Source organism: Nuphar pumila, chromosome 13, assembly GCF_984573655.1.
Source record: "Nuphar pumila chromosome 13, dmNupPumi1.hap1.1, whole genome shotgun sequence".
Classification (NCBI taxonomy): domain Eukaryota; kingdom Viridiplantae; phylum Streptophyta; class Magnoliopsida; order Nymphaeales; family Nymphaeaceae; genus Nuphar; species Nuphar pumila.
In genome coordinates this window covers 41892200-41916379 of record NC_143261.1, presented here as the reverse complement: position 1 = coordinate 41916379, position 24180 = coordinate 41892200, and the positions used below count along the sequence as shown (strand labels likewise).

Genomic DNA, 24180 nt, shown 5'->3' with positions numbered 1-24180 from the left:
GGCAGGGAGCTCGCCCCCTGCTGAAAAACATAAGGCAGGGGGGCGAAGCCCCCTGCCGAAGAACATAAGAAGGCAGGGGGCGAAGCCCCCTGCTGGAAAACACAAGGCAGGGGGCTCGCCCCCTGCCGGAAAACACAAGGCAGGGGGCTGAAACCCCCTGCCGGAAGACATAAGGCAGGAGGCCGAAACCCCCTGCCGAAAAACATAAGAAGGCAGGGGGCTCGCCCCGTGCCGAAAAATGCCCCCTGCCGAGAAGCACAATGGGGGGGGGTACCCTCCTGCCGGAAAACAAGGAGGCAGGAAGGGCCACCCTCCTGCCGGAAAACCAAAGGTGGCAGGCGTCCACCCCCCTGTCGGAAAGCCTAAGAAGGATGCAAGGGGGCACCCCCCCTGCCCTGCCAAGGCCGCAGGCAGAGGGGTTCGCTTCCCCCTCTCTTGCAGGAAAACAGGAAGACGAGGGAGAGGGGAACTCACCTGGAGGTCGGCGATGGAGGCAGACGATGCCGGACGAAGGCGGATAGCGGGTGTCGGCGACGGCGGGTGGTAGCGACGACGAGAAGGAGGGGGAGACGGAGAAAGAGGGAAATCGGGGGAGCCCAGAGGGGGAAAAAGGGGCGTCGGGGAGAGGAGAGGCGACGGGGAGGGGAAAACATTTGATGCTTCCCCCCCCCCTCCCCCCCTGCTCCATTTATAAGCAGCAAAGGGGGCGGGCGTCGCTCGGTAGGCCCTTACGGCCTACCTATAGCCCTCCTCTTTATGGGACTCGGATCTGGGTCGGATCCGAATCCGAAATTTAAATTTTTTTTTTCTGGGTTTTACATTGACTCTGGTATTTCTTTTCATATGACTCCAAACATCAATAATTTGTTTAAATGCCTTAACAATAACTCAAGTGTGTCAAATGTTTTCACAGCTGATGGTACATCTCTTGAAATAAAAGGAATAGAAAATTTTGAAAATCTTCAAAAATAAAAAAAAAAAATCTTTATTCCAAAAGTTAGATATATTCTCAAACTAAATCTAAATATTTTATCTGTCTCTCAAATATCTGATTATAGGTGTAACATCTCATTTTTTTCTCATAGTTATTGGGTACAGGATCGCCAATCAGGAAAGCTGGTTGGGGAAGGCCATAAAGAAGGACTCTATTATATGGGTTTTTTGGAATTACCCAAGAATGCATTTTGTTATAATGTTAAGAAACTAGAGTTGGATCAATGGCACAAAAGACTTGGCCATTCTCCTATATCTAAAATCCAACACTTTCCAAGTTTAGGAAAATTTTAAAAAAAACCAAAGAAGTAACCAAATATTCTTTTTTGATAGATTTGACTTCGAAATCTGATGGATGTGACCATGAATACGATTTGGACGATGGCCAAGGTACTATTGATTCTGAACATAATGTTGCTAATGAAGAGCAAACCCATAGGGACACCAGTTTATAATACTCAAGACGTAGAGAATTCAATCTTCCATGTCCATTGAAAAAATACTCTGAAGCACAAAGCAAAAGGTCATCCAGAATTTCTAAACCTCCCGAAAAATTTGTGTCCTACGAATTATTTTCACCCACATATAAGGCATTTCTTGCATTAATACACACATATGTAGAACTTGCATCCTATACTCAACCAAAAAACCAGACAAAGTGGATAGAAGCCATGAAGGCAGAATTGGAAGCATTAAAAATGACTAACACTTGGACTATTCAAGATATTCCACTAGGAAAGAAACCTATAGGTTGTAGGTGGGTTTATAAAGTTAAAACCAAGAGTGACGGAACTCTTGAAAGGTATAAAGCCATATTAGTGGCTAAGAGATATTCCCAAGAGTATGGCATCGACTAACAAAGAAACTTTTGCTCTAATTCCCAGGATGACCACCGTTAGGACACTAATAGCCTTAGCCTCTATTAGAAAATGGCTCATATTTCAAATGGATGTCTAGAATGCTTTTCTCAATGAAAACCTAGTTGAAAAAATTTATACGGAAGCACCACCTGGTATTAATATTCCTAAGGGTAAAGCTCTTCGTTTAGAAAAAGTTCTTTACGGTCTTAAATAGACACCAAAAGCCTGGTATGACAGGTTTAGTCATGTTATGCTTGATATTGGATTTAGAACTTATTTGACTGACACCGTTTTATTTATTAAGATTTCTGATGCAGGGATTATTCTTCTTCTTCTCTATGTGGATGGCATGATCATCACTGGAGGCGACAAACAGAGAGTTGAAAACATTAAAAAGCTTCTTAAAAATCATTTTGAAATGACCGATTTAGGTTTATTGAGATATTTCTTAGGAATTGAAGTTGTTTATTCCCTTCGAAGGTATTTATTATCTCAATCTAAATTTGCTTTTGATATTGTTTTAAGTCTAGAATTACGGATGATAAGAAAGTGGATACTCCAAAAGTTGTCAACAACAAAATAAGAATCGATGATGGAGAACCTCTTGATGATCACACTCCTTACATACAGCTTATTGGAGTACTTTTCTATCTTTTCATTACTAGACTTGATATAGCACATGATGTATACACAGCTAGTCAGTTTCAGCACGCTCCCACTTTTGTTCAAATGGGAGTAGTTTTGTGTATTGTTAGATACATTAAGTCATCCTTTTCATGGGGCCTCTTGTTTGCTTCATCTTCATTATATTTAATTGTTTGTACTGATGCTGACTGGGGAAGTGATCTCAATAATAGGCACTCAACCACTGGTTTTTGTGTTTTCTTAGGTGAATCCTTAATTTCGTGGTGGTGCAAAAAACAGCAGAAGGTCTCTCTTTCGTCTACCGAAGTTGAATATCGAGTCATAGCCACCACGACAATGGAAGTAGTTTAGATCAAACAACTATTGGTTGACATGGGAGTTAAAGTGACACAAGCTTCCCGCATGTGCTGTGACAACAAGAGTGCGATCTGTATTGCCAGCAACCGAACATTTCATAAACGCACCAAACATATTGAAATGGATTCTCACTATGTCAGAGAGAAGTATCTACATGGAACCATTGATCTGCCATATGTTACAGCAGAATATTAATTAGCGGGTTTCTTCACCAAACCTCACGTTTCTCCTAGATATCATTTCTTCTTAAACAAACTTTCGCTCATTGTACCATAAGTTTGAGGGAGAGTGTTAAAAATATAAAAATGTAATTATATATAATATAATAATATAATATTTTCTTTTCTTTTCTTTTCTTTTCTTTTCTTTTCTTTTCTTTTCTTTTTGTTTTTTATTTTTGTCTAGTTCGATTCAAACTAGACTTTTAAACTAGTCAAGATCTAACTAGATCTTGACTAGTTGTATAGCCGTTGGACTAGCTCTCTATGAAGAACTCCTTAAGAGCTTTTCTCTCCCACTCTCTACTTGTATGTATATAAATAGAAGTGATCCCTTCTCCTTTGTATCAATGCTTCTTAAGCATTTTCATATGAAATAAAAGATTATTGTTTTATCTTTGTGTTATTCCTTTTATACCCTTTTGTGGGTTATGATTGTAGTGTCTTTAATAGACACCGATTACAAGCATTTGCACTTTCGTGGAAGAATTGTTAGACAGGGCAGCTATCGTGCATTTGTATTGTATTTGTATTTAAGTTTGGATTTGGATCCGGATCCGGATCCGGATCCAGATTCAAACTACCTTTGTGTAACATGTCCAGCCAATATTAGGGCATACTTGTAAATACCTGTATTAGGTTTTGTTTTATAAATTAAAAGGTAGAGATCACGATTTTCACATAAGGGAAAATCGTGAATAGTTGCAGCGCCATTCTCTTTTCTTCTCTACAGTTTCCTGATCGTTGATTCTGGAGAAAACTTTCATGGTAATATCGTGATATATAATCTTCATTTTGGTCACTTCACTTCTTTGATGCAATCAAAATAGATCTGAGACCTAATTTTTCTCATTCACGTTGAATATTAGAGCTCTCTCCCCCAAAAAAAAAAAGGGGGGACGAGACTTATTTGTTGCATCTTGGTCTGAGACCATTTTACATTCTGATTGCACACGTCAAAAAAAAAATTCTTTAAAGTCATGGATTCTTCTTCCCATTCATTTCTCTCATCCAATTTCCTCGGTCAACTCATTTCTGAAAAGCTTACCAATTCCAATTTTTTGATTTGGAAAAGACAAATTCTTCCATTCATTAAAAGCCAAGGTCTCTCTGGACATCTGAATGGATCAATCTCAGCTCCTCCAGAATTTGTTATACAAGAAACTAAGAATGGAAATGAGGTTGATTCTATACAACAAATCCTCAATACGAGATTTGGATGAAGCGTGATCAAGCTGCAATTGCCTTTATTATTTCTACTATCTCTCAAGAAGTATTGGTGGGAATTCCAGACGAGTGTTCAGCAAAGGAATTGTGGGACAGGCTGGTCAAGACATAATCTCAGATATCAGAGGCTAGAATTTCTTTTTTTCAGCGTGAATTTCAACTCTTGACTAAAGGCTTTATGTCCGTCATGGAGTACTTGAACAAAGTTAAGAGTATCAATGATCAACTAGCCGTTGTAGGGTATGAAGTGACAGATAAAGACAAAGTCAGGCAAACCTTGAATGGCTTGGGACCAGAATTTCATGTTCTTTCAACTTCATTGCTATGTCTACCCGACTTACCGTCATTTGAGGACTTGCAAGCAAAACTACTTCAATATGAGATGACTTTGAAGGGGATGTCACATGAGACTGGTGGACAAGTTCTTGCTACTGGAATTTCTTTTGGTCAGGGATGTGGGGATAGTAATTTTGGAGGTGGCAGAGGACGAGGACGAGGTACTCCAGGGGGGCGTGGGTTACTCCCTACTCTGAATGTTACACCAGTTTATAATGTAAAAAATGTACCAACATGTTATCTCTGTAACAAGCGAGGTCACATCAAAGCCAATTGTTGGCACAATCCACAAAACAAAGGAAAGTTCCAAAAGGGTGAGAGCTCGTCAGGACGAAAAGAGAACTCTTCATAGTTTGGTGGGGATGTGAAAGAGCTTCTCTTGGCCACGTTGTCTGATCTTGATCTGAAGCGTGATGATAAAGAAGTGTGGTACATTGATTCAGGGGCAGTTACTCATGTCACAGGTAATGCAGGTAAATTCTCTAATTTAATCCCCTATCTTGGAAAAAGTAATATTGTCACTGGAGATGGGTTACACCATCCCATCACTCACATTGGAAATGTTTTTATTCCCTTGTCTAAATCCTCACTTCATCTTTCCAATGTCGTGCATGCTCTAGATATTAAGAAAAATATAATTTTTGTTTCTAAGCTTGTTGATCATACCAATTCTTCCGTTGAATTTACTTCGTCTTTTGTTTATGTCAAGGATCTACAAACAAAGAAGACGTTCGCTAGAGGGGAACGCCGGGAAAATATGTATGTCTTCCAGGAGGATCCTTCTACTTGTGTCTGACCTACCTTGAAGTCTCCTCAATCTATGTCGTCAAAGAGTATTCGTGTGTTCAGTTTGCAATCTTCAAATAAATGTAATAAGCCTGATTTTTGGCATTCCCGTCTTGGTCATTGTGGTCGAGTCTTTGTTGAACGACTGGTATCTAATGGACTTATTCCTGAATCGAGCTTGATTCCTAGATCAGATGATAAAATATGTTCCAGTTGTCAACTGTGTAAGAGTCGTGTTCTTCCTTTCCATTCAATAAATGAGAGAGCTTCAAGGCCTTTTGAAATCGTCTGTTCTGATGTGTGGGGACCGGCCCCTGATTCCTCTAATTCTGGCAGCAGATACTATGTTATTTTCATCGATAATTTCTCTCGTTTCACCTAGATATACTTCATGAAGAATAAATCGGAAGTCTTCTCTATTTTCCGTTGTTTTCATGCGTTTATTAAAACTCAGTTTTCTTGTAATATTTTACATTTCCAATGTGATGGTGGGGGGAATACTCCTCTAGGGAATTTATCAATTACCTCCAAGATAGTGGAATAAATCGTAGAGTATCTTGCCCGCATACACCTCAACAAAATGGAGTTGCAGAACGGAAACACCGTCACATTGTGGAAAGTGCTATGAGCATGATGCACGGAAGTCGTGTTCCTATAGGATTATGGACAAAGGTTTTTCATTCTGCTGTTTACATCATTAATCGTCTACCCATGAAGATTTTAGAAAATAAATCACCTTATTTTGTTTTATTTGGGAAGCATCCTAATTATGATTAACTAAAAAATTTTGGCTGCATGTGTTATGTTCATATTGACTCTTCTCTGCGAAATAAGTTTCAGGCTAAGGCATCAAAGTGCAGATTTGTTGGATATGCAGATCACCATAAAGAGTACAGATGTTATGATCCTGACAACAGACGAATCAAGATATCTAGAAATGTAGTTTTTGATGAAAATGATTTTGGAGATGGAGAATGTGCTTCTGCCCAAACCAATATGAACGCTTTTTTCTATGATCCATGGCTTAGTGCAGAGCTTTTTCCTGAAACAAGCAATGAGTGCTCTTCCTCCTGTGCTCCAGGGATATCCTGTCAAGATGGAACCAACAGAATACAGGAACTTGAAATAGACAATCCTCCAGAGATTGATAAGTTTGCTGGGCAAGTTTATAGGAGAAGAGAAAGGTCCCTTTTGACCCCAAATAATATTGAACAAGGAGCTCTTACGTCTTATTCACCCAATGACCCCCCTACTTCTCCAATTCTGAATACCATAGCATTCCCGATCAGACGATCAGAAAGAGCTCGGCATCCTATTGAAAGGTGGGTTAGTTATGAGAATTTCACCATGGATTTTCAGTTATTTTTGTCTCAGATTGAAAAAGAGACCGAGCCTAGACATTTTCATCAAGCTATTAGCTCCAAGAAATGGATTCAGGCCATGAATGAAGAGATGGAAGCTTTATACCAATGTCAAACATGGACAGTTGTCCATCGACCTTCAGGTAAGAATGTTGTTGGATCGCGATGGGTTTACAAGATCAAATACAAACCGGATGGGAGTGTTGAGCGATACAAAGCTCGTCTCGTAGCAAAGGGATTCACCCAAGAATTTGGACAAGATTATGATGAAACCTTTAGTCCAGTCGTGAAAATGGGCACAATTCGCATTGTTCTGTCATTGGCTGTAGATTATGGTTGGAGAATAAGCCAGCTAGATGTGAAGAATGTTTTTCTTCATGGGCATTTGAAGGAAGAAGTATACATGGAACAACCGCCAGGGTACACAGAAAGAGATTCAAAGGAGTATGTCTGCAGATTAAATCGAGCCCTCTATGGCTTGAAACAAGCGTCTCGATCTTGGTTTGAGAGTTTCTCCCTAGAAATTCAAAGACATGGTTTTTATCGATCGCAATTGGATCATTCTCTTTTTATTCATCGAAGTAAGGAATCTACTACCTTCTTATTGATATATGTCGATGATATAATTATTACAGGAAGTAGTGAGAACCATGTTCAAGAGACTAAAAATCTTCTGAGCCAAAGATTCAAAATGAAGGACCTTGGAAATCTTCGGTACTTTCTTGGAGTAGAGGTGGATAATCAAGAAAATAAGCTTACTTTGACCCAACATAAATACATTCTCGATCTGTTAGAAAAGGCTGGAATGAAGGATTGCAAACCTCTTGCTACTCCTAGTGTGCTTAACCAGAAATTAAGTACGCAAGACGGAGACGTGTATCATGATTCCACCAAATATTGAAGTTTAGTGGGAATGCTTCAATATCTCACGTTTACCAGGCCTGATATTGTTAGAAAGTGAGTTGGAATACATTGGGTTCAATAATGAACCCATACTTATGCACGTGAAGTGCAAATATACCCATTAAAGGGAAACAACACAAGCACATAATGTGCTAACCCATAAAACCCATAAAAAGGAAAAAATATGACATAAAGTCATAAGTTGCATATTATTGAAGAAACAATGGACAAGGGGTAAAAACCCCATTACAATGGAGCATAAGCTCCCTCAAGAAGTGAGAAATACAAAGGGGAGAGCCCCTATTTATAACAACAAAAAGGAGCCTTGGAGGGGCTCCACTCATAGACGTTGGAGCCCCTCCAACGGTCACAAATGTGACCGTTGGAAGGGGCCCAACGTCTATTTGAGTGGGCCCCCCCAAGGTACCTTTTGGTACTTGAGAAAAAAGAAATAAAAAATAAAAGAAAAAGAAAAATAAAATAAATTACAATCACATTCATAAAGTGAATGTGCGTAAAACAGAGGAAAAGACTAAAATACCCCTACGGTTAAACAAAAGGAAAATATATATTTTATATATATAAATAGGAGGATACATATACATATATACCATATATGTATATGTATCATCTTTTATATATATAAAATATATCTAATTACAACAATTGATGGGTACATTTTAACACCCCCCCTCAAGCTTTGCAGGGAAACGAAAAGATTGAAAAAAGGGCAAAGCTCCACGAGGCTTCGGCGACTCCAAGAGGCTTCGGCAAAGATGCAATGAAACTTGAAATGGCCTTCCTCTAATTGTCTACAAATGATGAACCCATTTCCCGAACCATCCAGGGTACTTCCCTTTGTCCTATCTCCAAGATCCTGAGAAAAGAAAACAACAAAGAACAAGTAAACAATATCTTTGCACTTTACTCAAAAAAAAAAGCATTCCTAACAAGGTGCAAAATTTATGCATAATATGATAGTTATTTTAGTATGAAACGAAAAATTTAGAAAACCAAAGTTTCTAAATCATACATTATGTTAAAACAAAATGAGCGGAAGCAAATTATGCAAAAATTGCAAGAATGCATAATGCATTCATAAGGTCCACCATTGGACAAATATAACCCCATAATGGGGAATAACAAAATGATCCACTAAGGGATACCACAAGAAGCCTACGAAGAGGCATAACATACATATGCTTTATTGAATGAGAGCCCAAAAAAAAAGGCCATAAAGAGCATATGCATATACGAATCATTATATGAATTAATACTCAAAGAACTAAAACATGCTTCAAACATGTAGTGAAGTTCCAAATAAGAGAAACGAAGTCTCCAAGCATACTTTAGGCAAAATAAACCCAAGAGTTCACAAGGTTTTTAACAACATTTATGAAAGTCACACTTAATTGAAAAAAAAAAAACATTTTACATATAAGGGTGGCAAAAACCATAAGCACTTAATATATAGATTAAATGCTAAGAAATCAACTTGATATGCATATCAAAAAGATGATTTACTTGAAAAATACAAGTCATGAATGAAATTTTGCAAATTTTAATAATAGTTTATTCATTACAAACAACTTCCTCATTAGTCCTCCAAAACCCATAAATCAAGTATATAAGCTACTAGATCAAGAATATAAAGCCATTAAAGGCCAAAGACACACACAAAGGTGTGTAAACAAACCTCTTGTCTACATATAATAATACTTGAAATAAGTGCATCTACGACAAGTGCAAGAGAATACATGCCAACATGGACTAAAAAGTATCTCTTGTCCACGTAAAAATACACTTAAAACCAAGTATGTTCAGCTACTAGAACAAGAGTAATAAGCCAACCATGGGCTAAAACATAATGCATCTCTTGTCTACATACGATGGCACTTGAAATGAGTGAAATAAGCCAACCATGGGCATACATCTAAGCGACTAGAACAAGAACACAAACGCCAACATGGACTAAGATCACACACGATGGTGTGAATCAACGTGTCTTATCTACATATAAGATCACTCAAGACAAGTGTGTTCAGCTACTAGACCAAGAGAGCAAAAGCCAACAAAGGGCTAAAAACACACGAAGGTGTAATAAAATTCTTGTCTACATATGATGACACTTAGATAATGGGCATAAAAGGAAAAGACTTTTGAGGCAATAAACTTGTAATGAAAATAAACCTCGAATGAAACAATATTCCTTTTTAAAAAAGAATACTCATAATAACATTTTGGAATAGATGCAAGTAAAACGTATCTTCAACAAGATACTACAACCGATAAAATAATATTCTTTAGAACAAATGTGTGAACATACACCCCAAGAATACTTGTGAAAAAACACAAGAACACATGTGCACAACGAGCACAACATACGGAATCACAAATGTGCAAATGCACTCATAAGATTCATAAACAAATAAAAGGTTGGGCTATAATCCCAAAACATCTTGATTTTAAATGTACCTTAAAACATTTAAGGTTTCAAATACCATATGTCCATCACATTTACATAGAAGCATCCATAATATCAATGGCACAAGAGAAAAAATGAGTGACACACTCATAATTAGAGATCAAATAACAAATCATTTTAGAGTCCAAGGTGCCCATAACTCACCTCAACAAGCATCTATAATATGGAAGGTGGACAATCTAAAAATGATACAACACGAGGTGCCCATAACTCACCTCGTCAAACATCTCTAATATAACAATAATAAGGCCAAATAAATGATGCATTAAATAACATGTGATGGACAAACATAAATGCCACAAAAGGGCAATAAACACATAAGGAATCATTTTCCAAATAAAAGTTTTTACAAAGAGGACCGATTAATAAATTGAATCAAAGGTCCAATATAATCCATCAAAACAATTTTGCATAAACACGAATTATGCTTAATCTTCAAAAGAAGTCTTGTACACAAAAAAAAAGGCTTACTATGCAACATAATATGAAATATTAAGCAACATCATGTGTATGAACCGATTTGGAACAAACAAGCCTTAACTATGAAAGACATAAGGTGCAATTAAACGGTGAAGTTGGTGAAGTTCAAAAATAACAAACTTAGGCCAATATAGGCATTCATAAAGATGGTGAAGTTCGAAAAACTTATGAAATCTACTATTGCAACTTAAAAATGATAAACAATCATGAAATCTTCATAAAAGAGTATATACTCACAAGAAGATTATAAGGACCGAAAGGCTCCTTAAGGAGAGTTTGAACAAAAAAACATATACAACTCCCAAGAAGGAGAAAACTCCATTAAAGTGGAAGAAATCCCAACAAAATAGATTCATTAACAAAACCTTATGATAAATAAGATTGAACTATGGCCTAAATAAAAAGTAACCATTTATTGAGGAAAAATTTAACACTCTTAAGTTTTATCAAAAAACATGACTTAATAGATTATTACGTACTCCTAATGAAATAAGTACACAATAAACATTAGTGAAGACCATAACTTTTGTAATGAAATATGCGGAAAAGCAAAAGAGTGCATTAAGCACTTACAACATTCACTAATGAACAAACAAAAGGGCAAACACCAAAACCCACAAGAGACAATCACAACATAAAAATATAAATGTCTCTTATTGAAAAGAGAGAGAACTCTCTAAATGTTGAAAACATCCTTAAGAGTGTAAAGATGGAAAGAAAATTACCATATTCCATAAGATCATTTTAAAACTTAATTCAACCGTTATTATAAAAAAAACTTTCTTAATTAAGTGTTGCTTATATAAAACGGACACATAATATGGAATTTTTCATATATGCCAAACATTTTTCAAAAAACTACATTTCACAAGCATTTTAATCTTAACATACCTTTCTTTAAAGACTAAACATTCATATAAAGGTATTTTCATAAACAAGATTAGGTTTAAAATGTAAATTCAAAGTTCCAACGGTCATAAATTTTTACCGACCCATTAAAGCAAGTTTTGAGCAATCATATATCTAATTTTTCGCCAAACAAGTTATCATTTAAAGTTTTTCAAAAAAAAACATATGAAAACGATTCAATGGAGTAGCAAGTAACTCAAAAAAGACAATGACAAAAGGCACACATAAAGAAAAGGACATATTACATTCTTCATACAATACTTAAAGAAATAAAATGCATACCAAATAACTATAAGAAAGACAATAGAGAGAAACGAATACTTCACCATTTTTCTTTAACAAATTCTTGAATACCACGCTTTCCGATGCACCAAAGAGCAACTCGATCTCAACCTTGCTCTGATACCATGTTAGAAAGTGAGTTGGAATACATTGGGTTCAATAATGAACCCATACTTATGCACGTGAAGTGCAAATATACCCATTAAAGGGAAACAACACAAGCACATAATGTGCTAACCCATAAAACCCATAAAAATGGAAAAATATGACATAAAGTCATAAGTTGCATATTATTGAAGAAACAATGGACAAGGGGTAAAAACCCCATTACAATGGAGCATAAGCTCCCTCAAGAAGTGAGAAATACAAAGGGGAGAGCCCCTATTTATAACAACAAAAAGGAGCCTTGGAGGGGCTCCACTCATAGACGTTGGAGCCCCTCCAACGGTCACAAATGTGACCATTGGAAGGGGCCCAACGTCTATTTGAGTGGCCCCCCCAAGGTACCTTTTGGTACTTGAGAAAAAAGAAATAAAAAATAAAAGAAAAAGAAAAAGAAAATAAATTACAATCACATTCATAAAGTGAATGTGCGTAAAACAGAGGAAAAGACTAAAATACCCCTACGGTTAAACAAAAGGAAAATATATATTTTATATATATAAATAGGAGGATACATATACATATATACCATATATGTATATGTATCATCTTTTATATATATAAAATATATCTAATTACAACAATTGATGGGTACATTTTAACAGATATCACATATTCAGTCAATCAAGTTTCTCAATTCATGCATGAGCCAAGAACGGGACACATGGATGCAGTAAAAAGGATACTGAGATACTTGAAGAGTACTGTTGGTGATGGACTTTTGTACACTAAAAGCAGAACATAAGTACAAGTCATGACATCATTGCTTATTCAGATGCAGACTGGGCCGGAGATCCTGATGATCGAAAGTCATTTTCAGGATACGGGGTTTTCATTGGTGCCAATCTTGTTTCCTGAAGTAGTAGAAAACAAAAGGCAGTGGCTAGATCTAGCACGGAAGCCGAATACAGGGCGATGGTTGCTGCTACGGCAGAAGTAACATGGACTAGACATTTGTTAACAGAATTAAAGGAACTGATTGCTAGTTGCTTCCTCCTTTGTGACAACCAAAGTGCTATTCAAATATCTCTTAATCCTATTCATCACAGCAAAACCAAACACATTGAGATTGATCAGCATTTTATCATGCATAAGATTGAGGAAAAAGAGATTGAGCCCCATTATGTTAGAACAGAAGACCAAGTGGCTGATTTGTTCACTAAGGGACTCACAAAGTGTCGTTTTTGGTTCCTAAATAGCAAGTTGTCCATGATTCAAAATCATGCACAACTTGAAGGGGACTGTTAGACAGGGCAGCTATCGTGCATTTGTATTGTATTTGTATTTAAGTTTAGATCTGGATCCGGATCCGGATCCAGATCCAAACTACCTTTGTGTAACATGTTCAGCCAATATTAGGGCATACTTGTAAATACCTGTATTAGGTTTTGTTTTATAAATTAAAAGGTAGAGATCACGATTTTCACATAAGGGAAAATCGTGAATAGTTGCAGCCCCATTCTCTTTTCTTCTCTACAGTTTCCTGATCGTTGATTCTGGAGAAAACTTTCAAGAATCTCATTTCCTTACACAATCTGCTTCCATTTCTGCTCCCAAGAGATTACTATTAATTCTCTACTCATGTTTGTATCGAAAACATGGAAGGTAAAGTCAATCATATCTAGAAAACCTTACAAGAAGTTTGCTGAAAATTGTAAACTAAAACACCCAAAGATAAAATCAAACAAATTAGTTGTTATTGACATGAACAGTGTATATTAACTCTCAAAGATCTCCATGCAAACCTGTTTATATAAAAAAAACAGATTTAATAGTTTAGACAGGTCTGTTTCCACTCTATGGCCCTGGATTTAAGCAACTGCACAGAATATAGAAATTTTCATATCCTACAAAATCATATTTACCTTAGTTAAGAAAGAAACAGGACACAAAGAATATGGGAAGAAAAAATCATCACAACAGGGAAGGGATACATGGTTGTGTCACCATGGAACCACTAGAAAGTTTATCGATACAATTGCATAAAAATGGGTGAAAAGAAAAAGTGAACAAGATTATTCAGCACCTTTGGTGACTAACCAAAACTCAAGATTAAAGCCCAAAAAGTTTGATTTGAATCCGAACATCCACCTTATGAACAAGAATTTAAAGGTGTCAAGTGCAATCAGGCGTTTCTGAAAAACAATAAAACAAGGTGTAAGCCTAGACAATGTTGTAAGTATTGTACCACATCGTACGATACATATCATTACTATGAAAAAAAATGATACGATACACACTCATCGCGAACTTCTACACACTTTAAAAAGGGTCAACTTCCTCATTTGTGTAGAGGCCATTAGAGAGGTATCTACGCACCCTAGGAGTCGTGAGAGCGATTTGAAGACCGATCCGTGCGCAAGAGAGGCCTTTTGCAATTTGCTCAAGTAAGAGTGCATTTTCACCATTTTATACTCAAGTGGGTTAAGCTAAAAAATCTCTATTATGAGTAAAATTACAAAATTACCCTTCAAAAAAATTAAAATTAAGAATTTATATCAAGGTAGAAATTAAGCTCTACACTTCCAACAAATATGGCATCAGATGATCTGGCATGACAAGGGGGCACTCAAGTAATGACTGGAAACAAATTAAAAATCGAGTGCAACTATTGCCATAATATTTCTGTTTATTTAATATGAAAGTATGAGTCATATAGCATGTTCTTAATTGCAAGATATTTAATATTTTGCATTGTTCTTGTGAGATAGTTGTTGTTTGATGATGTCTTATGCAGCTCATTTATGTCACAGGGATTCGGCCAACCAGGTGCCGCACCCGCGTCGAAGCGACGCGATGCAGGTGCGCGTGCCGGTGCGGCACCCGGTGCAGTCAACACGGCCCTGGGTGCAGTCAACCTGACCCTGGGTGCGGTCAACTCACCCAGGGTCATTTTGGTCTAGTTTTTTTATTAAAAAAAAATTGCCCGATGAAATGGGGAGGGGAGGATTAGGGCAAATTTTTTTTGCCCTAATCCTCCCTTCGTCTCCTCTCCGACTCCCTCTGCTCTCTGCCGACCCCGATGCCGCCGACCGCTCCAGGTATGCCCCCGACTCCCCCTGCTTTCCTCCTCTCCTCTCTGACTCCCTCTGCTCTCCTCCTCTCCTCTTCGTTTTTCCTCTCTCCCTCTTAGAATGTTGGGGTCTCTGTGCGCACGGCTTGTGCTTTTTTGGGTCTCTGTGTTTGCTTTCCCTTTGTTGCAACGGAATCGTGTCCCTACTCGATGCTAACGGCTCAACTGCAAGGTTCCTTGTGCATCTTGCCAGAGGGCTTGGGCATGCGGTTTGGCAGACCAGACCACACTGCAGTGTTTTGTCGTTGTTGGTTCCCTTGCCGCTATGTGGGCTTTCGGATGTTCAGTATATGTTGGCTCAGGTGGGGAGTCGAAACAGCTCTCCTTCCTGCACTGATTCGCAGTTGCGCGGCCTTCAGGCCAGTTCTGCGTTGACATCATCACTATGTTGACGTCATCACAAGAGGAGTCCAGTGGTACAGTCATGTCAGTTTTGAAGGTTTTGAGTGGGGGATTCACTAGCTTGTGTTTTTAGAAGATTTTTTAGCCAAGTTTCAGGTGATTTAGAGAACTATTGGATTTTTGGTGAATTTTCCAAGGATTGATGGATTATAGAAACATCCATGACAAGATTCAAGAAATATGTTGAATCTGATCAATTTTCAGTGTTTTTGGTTGGGAGAATAGCATCATTCAAGTCGTTTTTTATATAGAAGTGTGAGAAAATTGTTTGCGTAAACAGATTTGACACTTTGGGTGAGATTTAATGTGTTTTTGAGAGGGTTCTTCCAGGCGGTAGCCTTGTTTCAGGCTATATTGGGCACGACCCTCTTTGTGTTGAGTTTGGGCAGTGTGCTTATTGATTTAGCATTGGTATTGTATTTCTTCATGTTTAATGCTATTCTTTCGGCTAAGTCAATGTTTTTTAGTTGGATTACCATCCATTTTTTAGTGTTGACTGCTTGTGTGTGATGTTATTCTCTATTTCATTTATACTTTGTTGGGGCTTTTACCTGATACAGCGTATTGTTGCTTATTTTTGTAGTTGTTGAGTTGTGCAGCACTATGTTGGGGCTTTTACCTGATTTAATTGTGGTGTTAGTTTTTATGATGAAGAATATAATTATAGATTGTTAATTTAATTTATTGCATGCATGATGAATTGATTTGATGATATTGTAATAATTGTTTTTTATTTCATTAGTGTTAATGTTGTTAACTGATAAAACTTAAAAATTATATTATATATAGATTTTTTGCCGCACCCCCGCACTCACGCACCCGCACTCATGTGACATAGCAGCTCATAGAGACATAAATGCTTCATCCAGGACACCTTTTACTAGTCCCGAGTGAGGGGACGACCTTGTCGAGAGAGAGCTCTCACACCACCATCCTGATGCATCTGACTTTCACTCATGAGTTTCATGACCTACCACCCTGCAGCTAATGTGGAGGTCTTCTCCTATCTTTGTGGCTGGAGAGGAGCAACTTTTTGTGCTCAAAACATATTTCAAGAAGCCTGGAGTATCGCTTAACCTCTTAGCGTAAGCCCAATAGAATCAATGTTCACATGATCGTTCTTTTAATCCATTAATTTTATTATTTATGTGATTTTTATAGTTGTATTTTGTGCAATTCATCATTGTTTCATGTGTTACGATTTTTTTTAAATGTTGAATAATTTTTTCTAATTTTTCATGATTTTTTAATAATTTTTGAAAAAAATAGTGATTTTTTAATAATTTTTGAAAAAAATAGTGATTTTTTACTATACAAATCTTATTTTGGGCCCGACCGATACGGGTAACGATATGATACAACCTTGATCCTAGACTCTCGAGGCATGAGCATCATCAATGTCATTTAAGGCATAAAGTTTAAAAAAATTTTGAAACTTTCAAAATAAGAAATATGTATTTTTTACTTGGAAAACATAAATAAATAATAGTAAAAAGCAAACTACTCACACAAACAACATTAAGCTCAATACTTGAAGTTTTGCGTCAAAACTAGGCTTTTAGAAACCTATTTTGTCAAAAACCTGGGCTATCAAGTGTTTGGATGGAAGATTTTGGTCTCAAAAATAAACAAGAGGCTGGCTATTTTCTGGCTAGCCACTGGTCAGGAAATGTTCGAGCTGGTGTTTCCTTCATTGGGCTACACCTTGGGCCGGGCGACAAATGCTAAAAAATAAACAGAATGGTTTCTGGCTGGAAAATGGCCAGCCATCCATTCTTTTTTTAAACGTAAAAAAACAATGTTTTCCGACCACTTCCCAGCCAGTGGCCGGACTCGTACGAGGGTGGTGAGGGTTCATAGGGAAGAAGGGGGGAAGGGGTTGAGAAACAAGCCCCCCTATAAACCAGGTTGAAAAAAGGTGTGTGTCGGGGGGCAGGGGGAACCTGTTTTGCAAAACTAGGTTGAAATCTGGTTTAACATCCAAAACCAGGTGGGTGACATCCATACAGTACCTTAATGTTTTGAAAAATCGAATACTAGTAGAGAACTTTAATTGCTTGCTTTTATCATGTCAACATAATGATTAGATACCAACATATGTTAGAATTCAATTTAAGAAGAATTTCTACATGAAACTTTGACCCATTGTTAGTAAGTGCATGTATGTTGTATAAAATCAACCATTCAAGAATAAAAATAATAGTACAAGAGATTGGAGGAAACTTTTTGCATTTGTAATTATATAATGCCATAGAGCTAAATGGTTACACAATTTATATAAATATGGTGGAAATGTTAAAGAAACTTCATCCTTTGCCCCTTCAAAGTACTTGACATATAATAACTTTTGCTTATTTGCCTTTTTTTTCCTCTAGTAGTGCATTCTAGTTGTCTAGCCTATTTACTCACAGAATGGGAGTTGTTATGTGCAAAGTACGTGATTATCCTGTGCACATTTGTTATTACAACAAGATCTTTTATTTTTAAAGGACTTCAATTTAAGTAAAAAAGAGTACTTTTGAAAGTGACGAGTAGATTACTTTTAAGTCTCTTTAAGAGGCTTAGGCCTCTTTGGTAAGTAAAGAAGCATAAGCCTATGAGGCAGGAAGAGCCATGAGTCATTTAAAGAAACAAACCTCTAAAGCCTCAGCTATAGCCTTTTAATAACCATGCACATAAAGAAAACAACTTGATGTTAAATTGGTTCCATCATCATGGTTTTGTTGTCAAAAATAACAAACCAAGAAGGAAAAGTAATATAACTAATGAAGTTATACATACAGAACATGAGATGCAATGACAAATTCCCAGTTATTAGAACATCACAAAATGCAGTACCAAGAAATCCTGTGATTACATTTGTTTTCCTTTTCTCCTTTTCTAAGATAATGGACAACCTAGAAAAATGGGATGTGTGATTGCAACTCAACTTAATAGAACTACACCAGTATACCCATGAATTGTAGTTAAAATTAAGATTGGACTTACTTATCATATGCATCAGCCCAGTTATCTGCGGTAGTGTCAAAAGCTCCCTCAGTGACCTCACCACTGAATTCTTCTGCCCAATCATTAATGTTCAGCTTGGAGAACTCATCCACCCACTGATCATTTGCACCACCATTCTGGTTGTGTTCCTTAGAAAACTCATTCACCCATGTATCTGTACCAGATTGAAGCTGAAACATGCACATTATCAGGTAACTCACAGGTATGCATGCACGCTCAGTCACACATACCGCATGTGTGCACTCAAAGGACACGCGCGCACACACAACACACACTGGAAGCAATAAAATAGTGATGTTCCATTTAACATTTTGATGTTAATCTGATAATACTCCTTGGTAATAGAAAAAATATTATTGGCATGCAATGAACCGATGGGTTGATAATATTGCCTAATTCAAAGAATAGCTCAATTTTGGTAGCCCTATATTGTAATTCATGCATACATGTTCCATATGGAAGTTTTTCAAATAAGACAAGCTCAATAGATACAGTTGACCAATATTCATGATAGAACCCCTCGACATTTTCTAATCATTCTAAATTACAAGAGAAGTCGAGTCGATAGATAGTCTTTGATGTTGCATGCTTTGATAAGCGCTTCTCTTTCCCTTATTTTAGGTGAGGAACAACTTCCAGGAAATATGAAATAATATAAAGGGTCATATCTCATAAGAAGTGACCTTGAACTACCCAAAAGAAAATAAAAAAATAAAATGTTAGCCCGAAAATTAGTGGAAGTAAAAGCAAAATGATTGTGGTTGTTTGTTGCACAAGAAAAACTCTTTAATTATGCCTAAGAGATACTCAGATAGCCCTTTAGCAGAAGCATGAAATTTCATGTTGGATTGGCATATAAGTTTAAGCCTCATACAGCAGATTTGCAAGTTATTAGGTTTCAATTGACGCAAGTTCTTAGTAGGTGTATTTTGCATTGTTAAGCTAAGTGGCTTGATACGTTCTGCTTATGTACTAGCATTGCTGGATTTTTATAAACTACTCATGTTAAACATGAATGGTATGTATGTTTTGTCTTATCTTGAGCTTCCTGAGGTTTCTAATTATTGGTATTCCCTGTTTACTCCAAAGATGGCAAGAAACTCGAACGAAGGGTCTACTGACGAATGGTTAGATCAGCGGGGATTCGTGATGGATTACCTAAGTTCCCTGGCAGTGGCGATGCGAGACCAGATTCGTTCCCAAAAAGAACCAACGCCCGTTCCTGAGTCGATCCCGCATACCGCAGTGACGTATGAGAAATTTCTGAAGCTTGACCCCCCGACCTTCGACGGCAAGCCCGACCCAGACATGGCCGATAACTGGGTGAAGGAGGTGGAACGAGTGTTCGAGGTCTTGTCAGTGCCCGATGACAAGAAGACGCTATTCGGGACCTTCAGGCTGAAGGGGAATGCCCGTTGTTGGTGGGACATGGCCCGGGGTGTGCAGTTTTCAGGAGTTTCACCCATTCCTTGGGAAGCTTTCAGAAAGGTTTTTTTGGAGAATTACTTCCCGCCTCATGCGAGGGAGAAGAAGAAGGTGGAGTTCTTGGAGCTCTGCCAGGGCAATTCGAGTTTGACGGATTACATCGCCAAATTCCAGAGTTTGGAACCCTACTGCCCCAACCTATTCGCGGATGATTGCGAACGAGCAGGAAAGTTTATTCGGAGGCTGAAGGAGGGACTCATGTATCGGGTCCTAACGAGCATGCCCTCGACCTTCTCTGCGACAGTTGTTGCCGCCACCCTCCTGAGTGAGGCCTGGGAGCGCACCAAGAGTACTCAGAGCAGGAGGCTACCCACTACGGGTGGTGAGCCGAAGATACCTTTCGGTGACCCAGGTAAACGATCGTTCCTTCCTGTGAAGAGTGAAGGAGGAAGGAAACGATATCCTCTTTCGAAGCGTCAGCGGCCTCAGGGCAACCCTCCAGCTAGGCAGCAGGTTGGCAATGTATGCCCCATATGCCAGCGATCTCACATTGGGCAGGCGTGCCCGCTCGACACAGGCGGATGCCTGTATTGTGGCAAGATGGGCCACCACGTTCGTGATTGCCGCAAAAAGGCGACTGACGACTCCAGACAAAACAACGGAGCACCTCTGCTCCCTCGGCCACCCCAGCAGCAACAACAGTATCAGTCGCCACCACCACAGACGAGCGGTCAAAGGAGGGCGCCGGGACGCGTCTACTCAGTCAAGGCTGAGCAGTTGACCAAGGGAGACCTAGTGCAAGGTACCTTTTTCTGTCGCTAACCAAGCGGCTTTTGTGCTTTTTTATTGTGGTGCCACACACTCTTTTATTTCAGTAAATTTTGCCGAGTGTTTGCACATACCTGTAAAACCCTTGCATAATACCCTTGAAGTGTATAACCCGACTGGGAAAAACACCATTTGTGCGGCCTACGTACCAGAGTTGGACGTAGTCTTGGCAGATCAACATTTACCGGCTTGTGCTATCCTGCTAGTGATGACGGAATTTGATGTCATCTTAGGCATGGATTGGTTGCACAAATACCATGCCAAGATTTTCTGTCGAGATAGCAGGATTGTTTTGTCTCCACCAGGAATACCCAAGGTAGAATTCAAGATCGTGAAACCCGTTCGAGCGAGCAAGTTGATTTCATCGCTAAAGGCGCAGAGCTACCTGAGGAAAGGATGCACTGCCTTCTTGTTTAGTGTCATCCAGTCTGAGCCGACGCGGGTCCCGATGGGAGACTTGGAGATTGTTCGAGATTTTCCAGACGTCTTCCCGGAGGAACTGTCAGGCCTTCCTCCACCTCGCGAGGTGCAGTTCAGCATCGAGTTGCTGCCGGGTACTGCACCAATTTCTAAGGCTCCATATCGGATGGCGTCAGCCGAGCTCAAAGAGCTCAAGAAGCAGTTGCAGGAGTTGATGGATCAAGGATTCATCCGCCCCAGTGTCTCGCCCTGGGGAGCTCCCGTCTTGTTCGTGAAAAAGAAGGACGGATCATTGCGGTTGTACATCGATTATCGGATGCTTAACCAGGCGACAATAAAGAATAAGTACCCGTTGTCACGCATCGAGGATCTATTCGATCAGTTGCAGAGGGCCAGGATCTTCTCAAAGATCGACCTTAGATCATGGTAGCATCAACTCAGAACTAAAAGAGATGATATCTCCAAGACAGCCTTCCGGACCAGGTATGGGCATTACGAATTTACGGTCATGCCCTTCGAACTCACTAACGCTCCTGCAACGTTCATGGATCTCATGAATAGGGTGTTCAAACCCTTCTTGGACACATTCGTGATCGTGTTCATCGACGACATCTTGGTGTATTTAAATAGCCGGGAGCAACATCGTGAGCACTTGAGAGTTATTCTCGAAACCTTGTGAAAGGCGTGTTTGTTCGCTAAGTACTCTAAGTGCGAGTTTTGGCTCGAGGAGATCATGTTTTTGGGACATGTCATCTCCAAGGAAGATGTGTCCGTGGATCCAGCGAAGGTAGAGGTTGTACTCAGTTGGCAGCAGCCGAGGAATGTTCGTGACATCCAGAGTTTTCTTGGATTAGCTGGGTATTATGGAAGATTTATCCAGAACTTTTCTAAGATCTCTCTACCCTTGACCAAGCTCCTGAAGAAAGAAACTAAGTTCGTGTGGGACGACATGTGCGAGAGCAGTTTTCAGATGTTGAAGAAACGTCTTACGACTGCTCCTATTTTGGCCTTACCTTCGGGTCAAGGCGGCTTCGTGATTTACACCGACGCTTTCGGGACAGGCTTGGGTTGCGTCTTAATGCAGAACGATAGAGTGATCGTCTATGCATCGCGCCAACTTAAAATGCATGAGAAGAATTATCCGACTCATGATTTGGAGTTAGCAGCGGTGGTTTTTGCATTGAAGATATAGCGACACTATTTGTATGGGGAGCTGTAAACACCCCAAATTTTCACCGGGTGGATCTGTTATAACATTGTTCAAGCCAACAAAATGGTTTTGGTGTTCTATTAATGTTCATTGATCATGCATAATATATACAATTTGTATGCATGATTTTGTGTGAAATGAGCATTAACAACCCTTGTTTAATCGATATTTGCGCACGGTCCTGCGAAGAAGAGTTTGATATCAATTACAAAAAAAATTAAACAAGTTTTGATCCACTTGAGTGTTTTTGAAAAAATCAGTTTTTACTAACAAGTTTTTAGAAAATAGTTTTTGAAAAAGGTGGTTTTGAGAAATTTTTGAAAATCATGGAACTTGTTCAGAAAATTTTCTTAAACACCCATTTAACCTAGCCTAACCCTATAAATAATAGAGATTTGAGAGAGGGGCGTCTTTTCCTCTTGGAATTCACGTCTCTCTCTCTCTCTCTCTCTCTCTCTCTCTCTCTCTCTCTCTCTCTCTCTCTCTTCCCCTTTTCTTCTTCCCTTCTCTCCCTTTTTCCTCACCGGCTTCTTCTTCTTTTTCTCTCATCGCCGGAGGTGCTGCGTGAAGTGTGATCATCGTGGAAAACTGCTCTGTTCTCCCCACTCCGTCGAAGGCAACCCCAGGTACGTCTCTTCTCCTCCTCCCTTTTATTGCATATAGGTAGTCTCGTTCATTGCATTAATTTTTTTTCTTTAGTTGCATAATATAAGTTTTGATTAATTTATTCTCCAGTATACATTAGTTTTTGTTTTTTTTTCTTTGTTTAAATTGAAAACACAAAACCAAAATAAGGGTTGTTCTTCATATTTTTTTATTTGATTTGGCAATCTGGTCTTTCGATCAGAACTGGCCTGATCTGATTACTTTGAAAGCCCAGCAAGCCGCTGAAGACCAGACTCAATCTGGCCGGGTTATTCAATCGGCTGCAGCAGACTGATCTGCAGAATTTTTTTTGCTGGGTCAGGTTTACCGAACTGCAACGGATCCAATCTGGGACCAAGCCAGCCTTGATCTGATCAACAGTTTTAGCCAGATCAGATCAGGCCAGCTAAGCCTAATTATTTCATCAGATCTGCCAGCAGTGGCAGGTCAGATCTGCTAGTTTTGCCCAGTCCCGATCTGGTCGGCATACCAATCGGATCCGATCTGCTAGTTTTATAAAAAAAAACAAGTCTGCAGTAGACTAGTGGTCGGCTATTGGGTCAGATTCAGTCAACCGATTCATGCAAATCTGATTTGATGATGTTCTAGCCGACCCAAGCCACTTGAATCAATCTGCCTGCGTTTTCTTTTTGGTTTATCCAATTCAGCCCAGTAGATTCAATCTGCATTTTTGTTACAAATCGGCGCAAATCAGGCCTGCTTATTTTTTTTTATCAGGACTGCTGCACGCAGCGGCACAGACCCAATCCGGTCAGACTCGGCTGACATCTTATTACGACCAGATCTGGCCTTATCCGCAACCCAACCAGCGTGACAGCATGCTGATCTGCCAATCGATCTGATCGGCTGAACCATCTGACAGCCCGATTACACTCTTTGTTTTATTGATCAGATTTAAAAAGTAGGCACGGCGGAATTTGATTCATGAGCTTTACCTGCTTTATTTTTGTCAGTTTGCTATTAGATTAGGGAGGTTATTGATTTCGTTTTGTCTAGATTTTTCTTGTCTTCAGAATTAGTTATACAGAAATATTTTTTAGTTTTTAGATTTTCTTTATTTCCTGCAACTAACATTAACTAGATTAGGAAGTCTAGTGTTTCATTTGTCTTGTGGTTTTGTGTTTTACAAGTGGGTTCGTGCTT

General features: G+C 38.8%; 1 protein-coding gene across 2 annotated transcripts in view; it reads right to left on the bottom strand.

The window, feature by feature from the left end:
• The window catches only part of LOC149818272 (peroxisome biogenesis protein 5-like), a 140637-nt gene that overhangs the window by 95942 nt on the left and 20515 nt on the right, over positions 1-24180 (bottom strand). For both annotated transcript variants that reach the window (XM_089986037.1, XM_089986036.1), the window contains exon 8: positions 18468-18658. In XM_089986037.1, coding sequence (XP_089842163.1) covers positions 18468-18658 — 191 coding nt within the window. The remainder of the gene's footprint in view (positions 1-18467; positions 18659-24180) is intronic.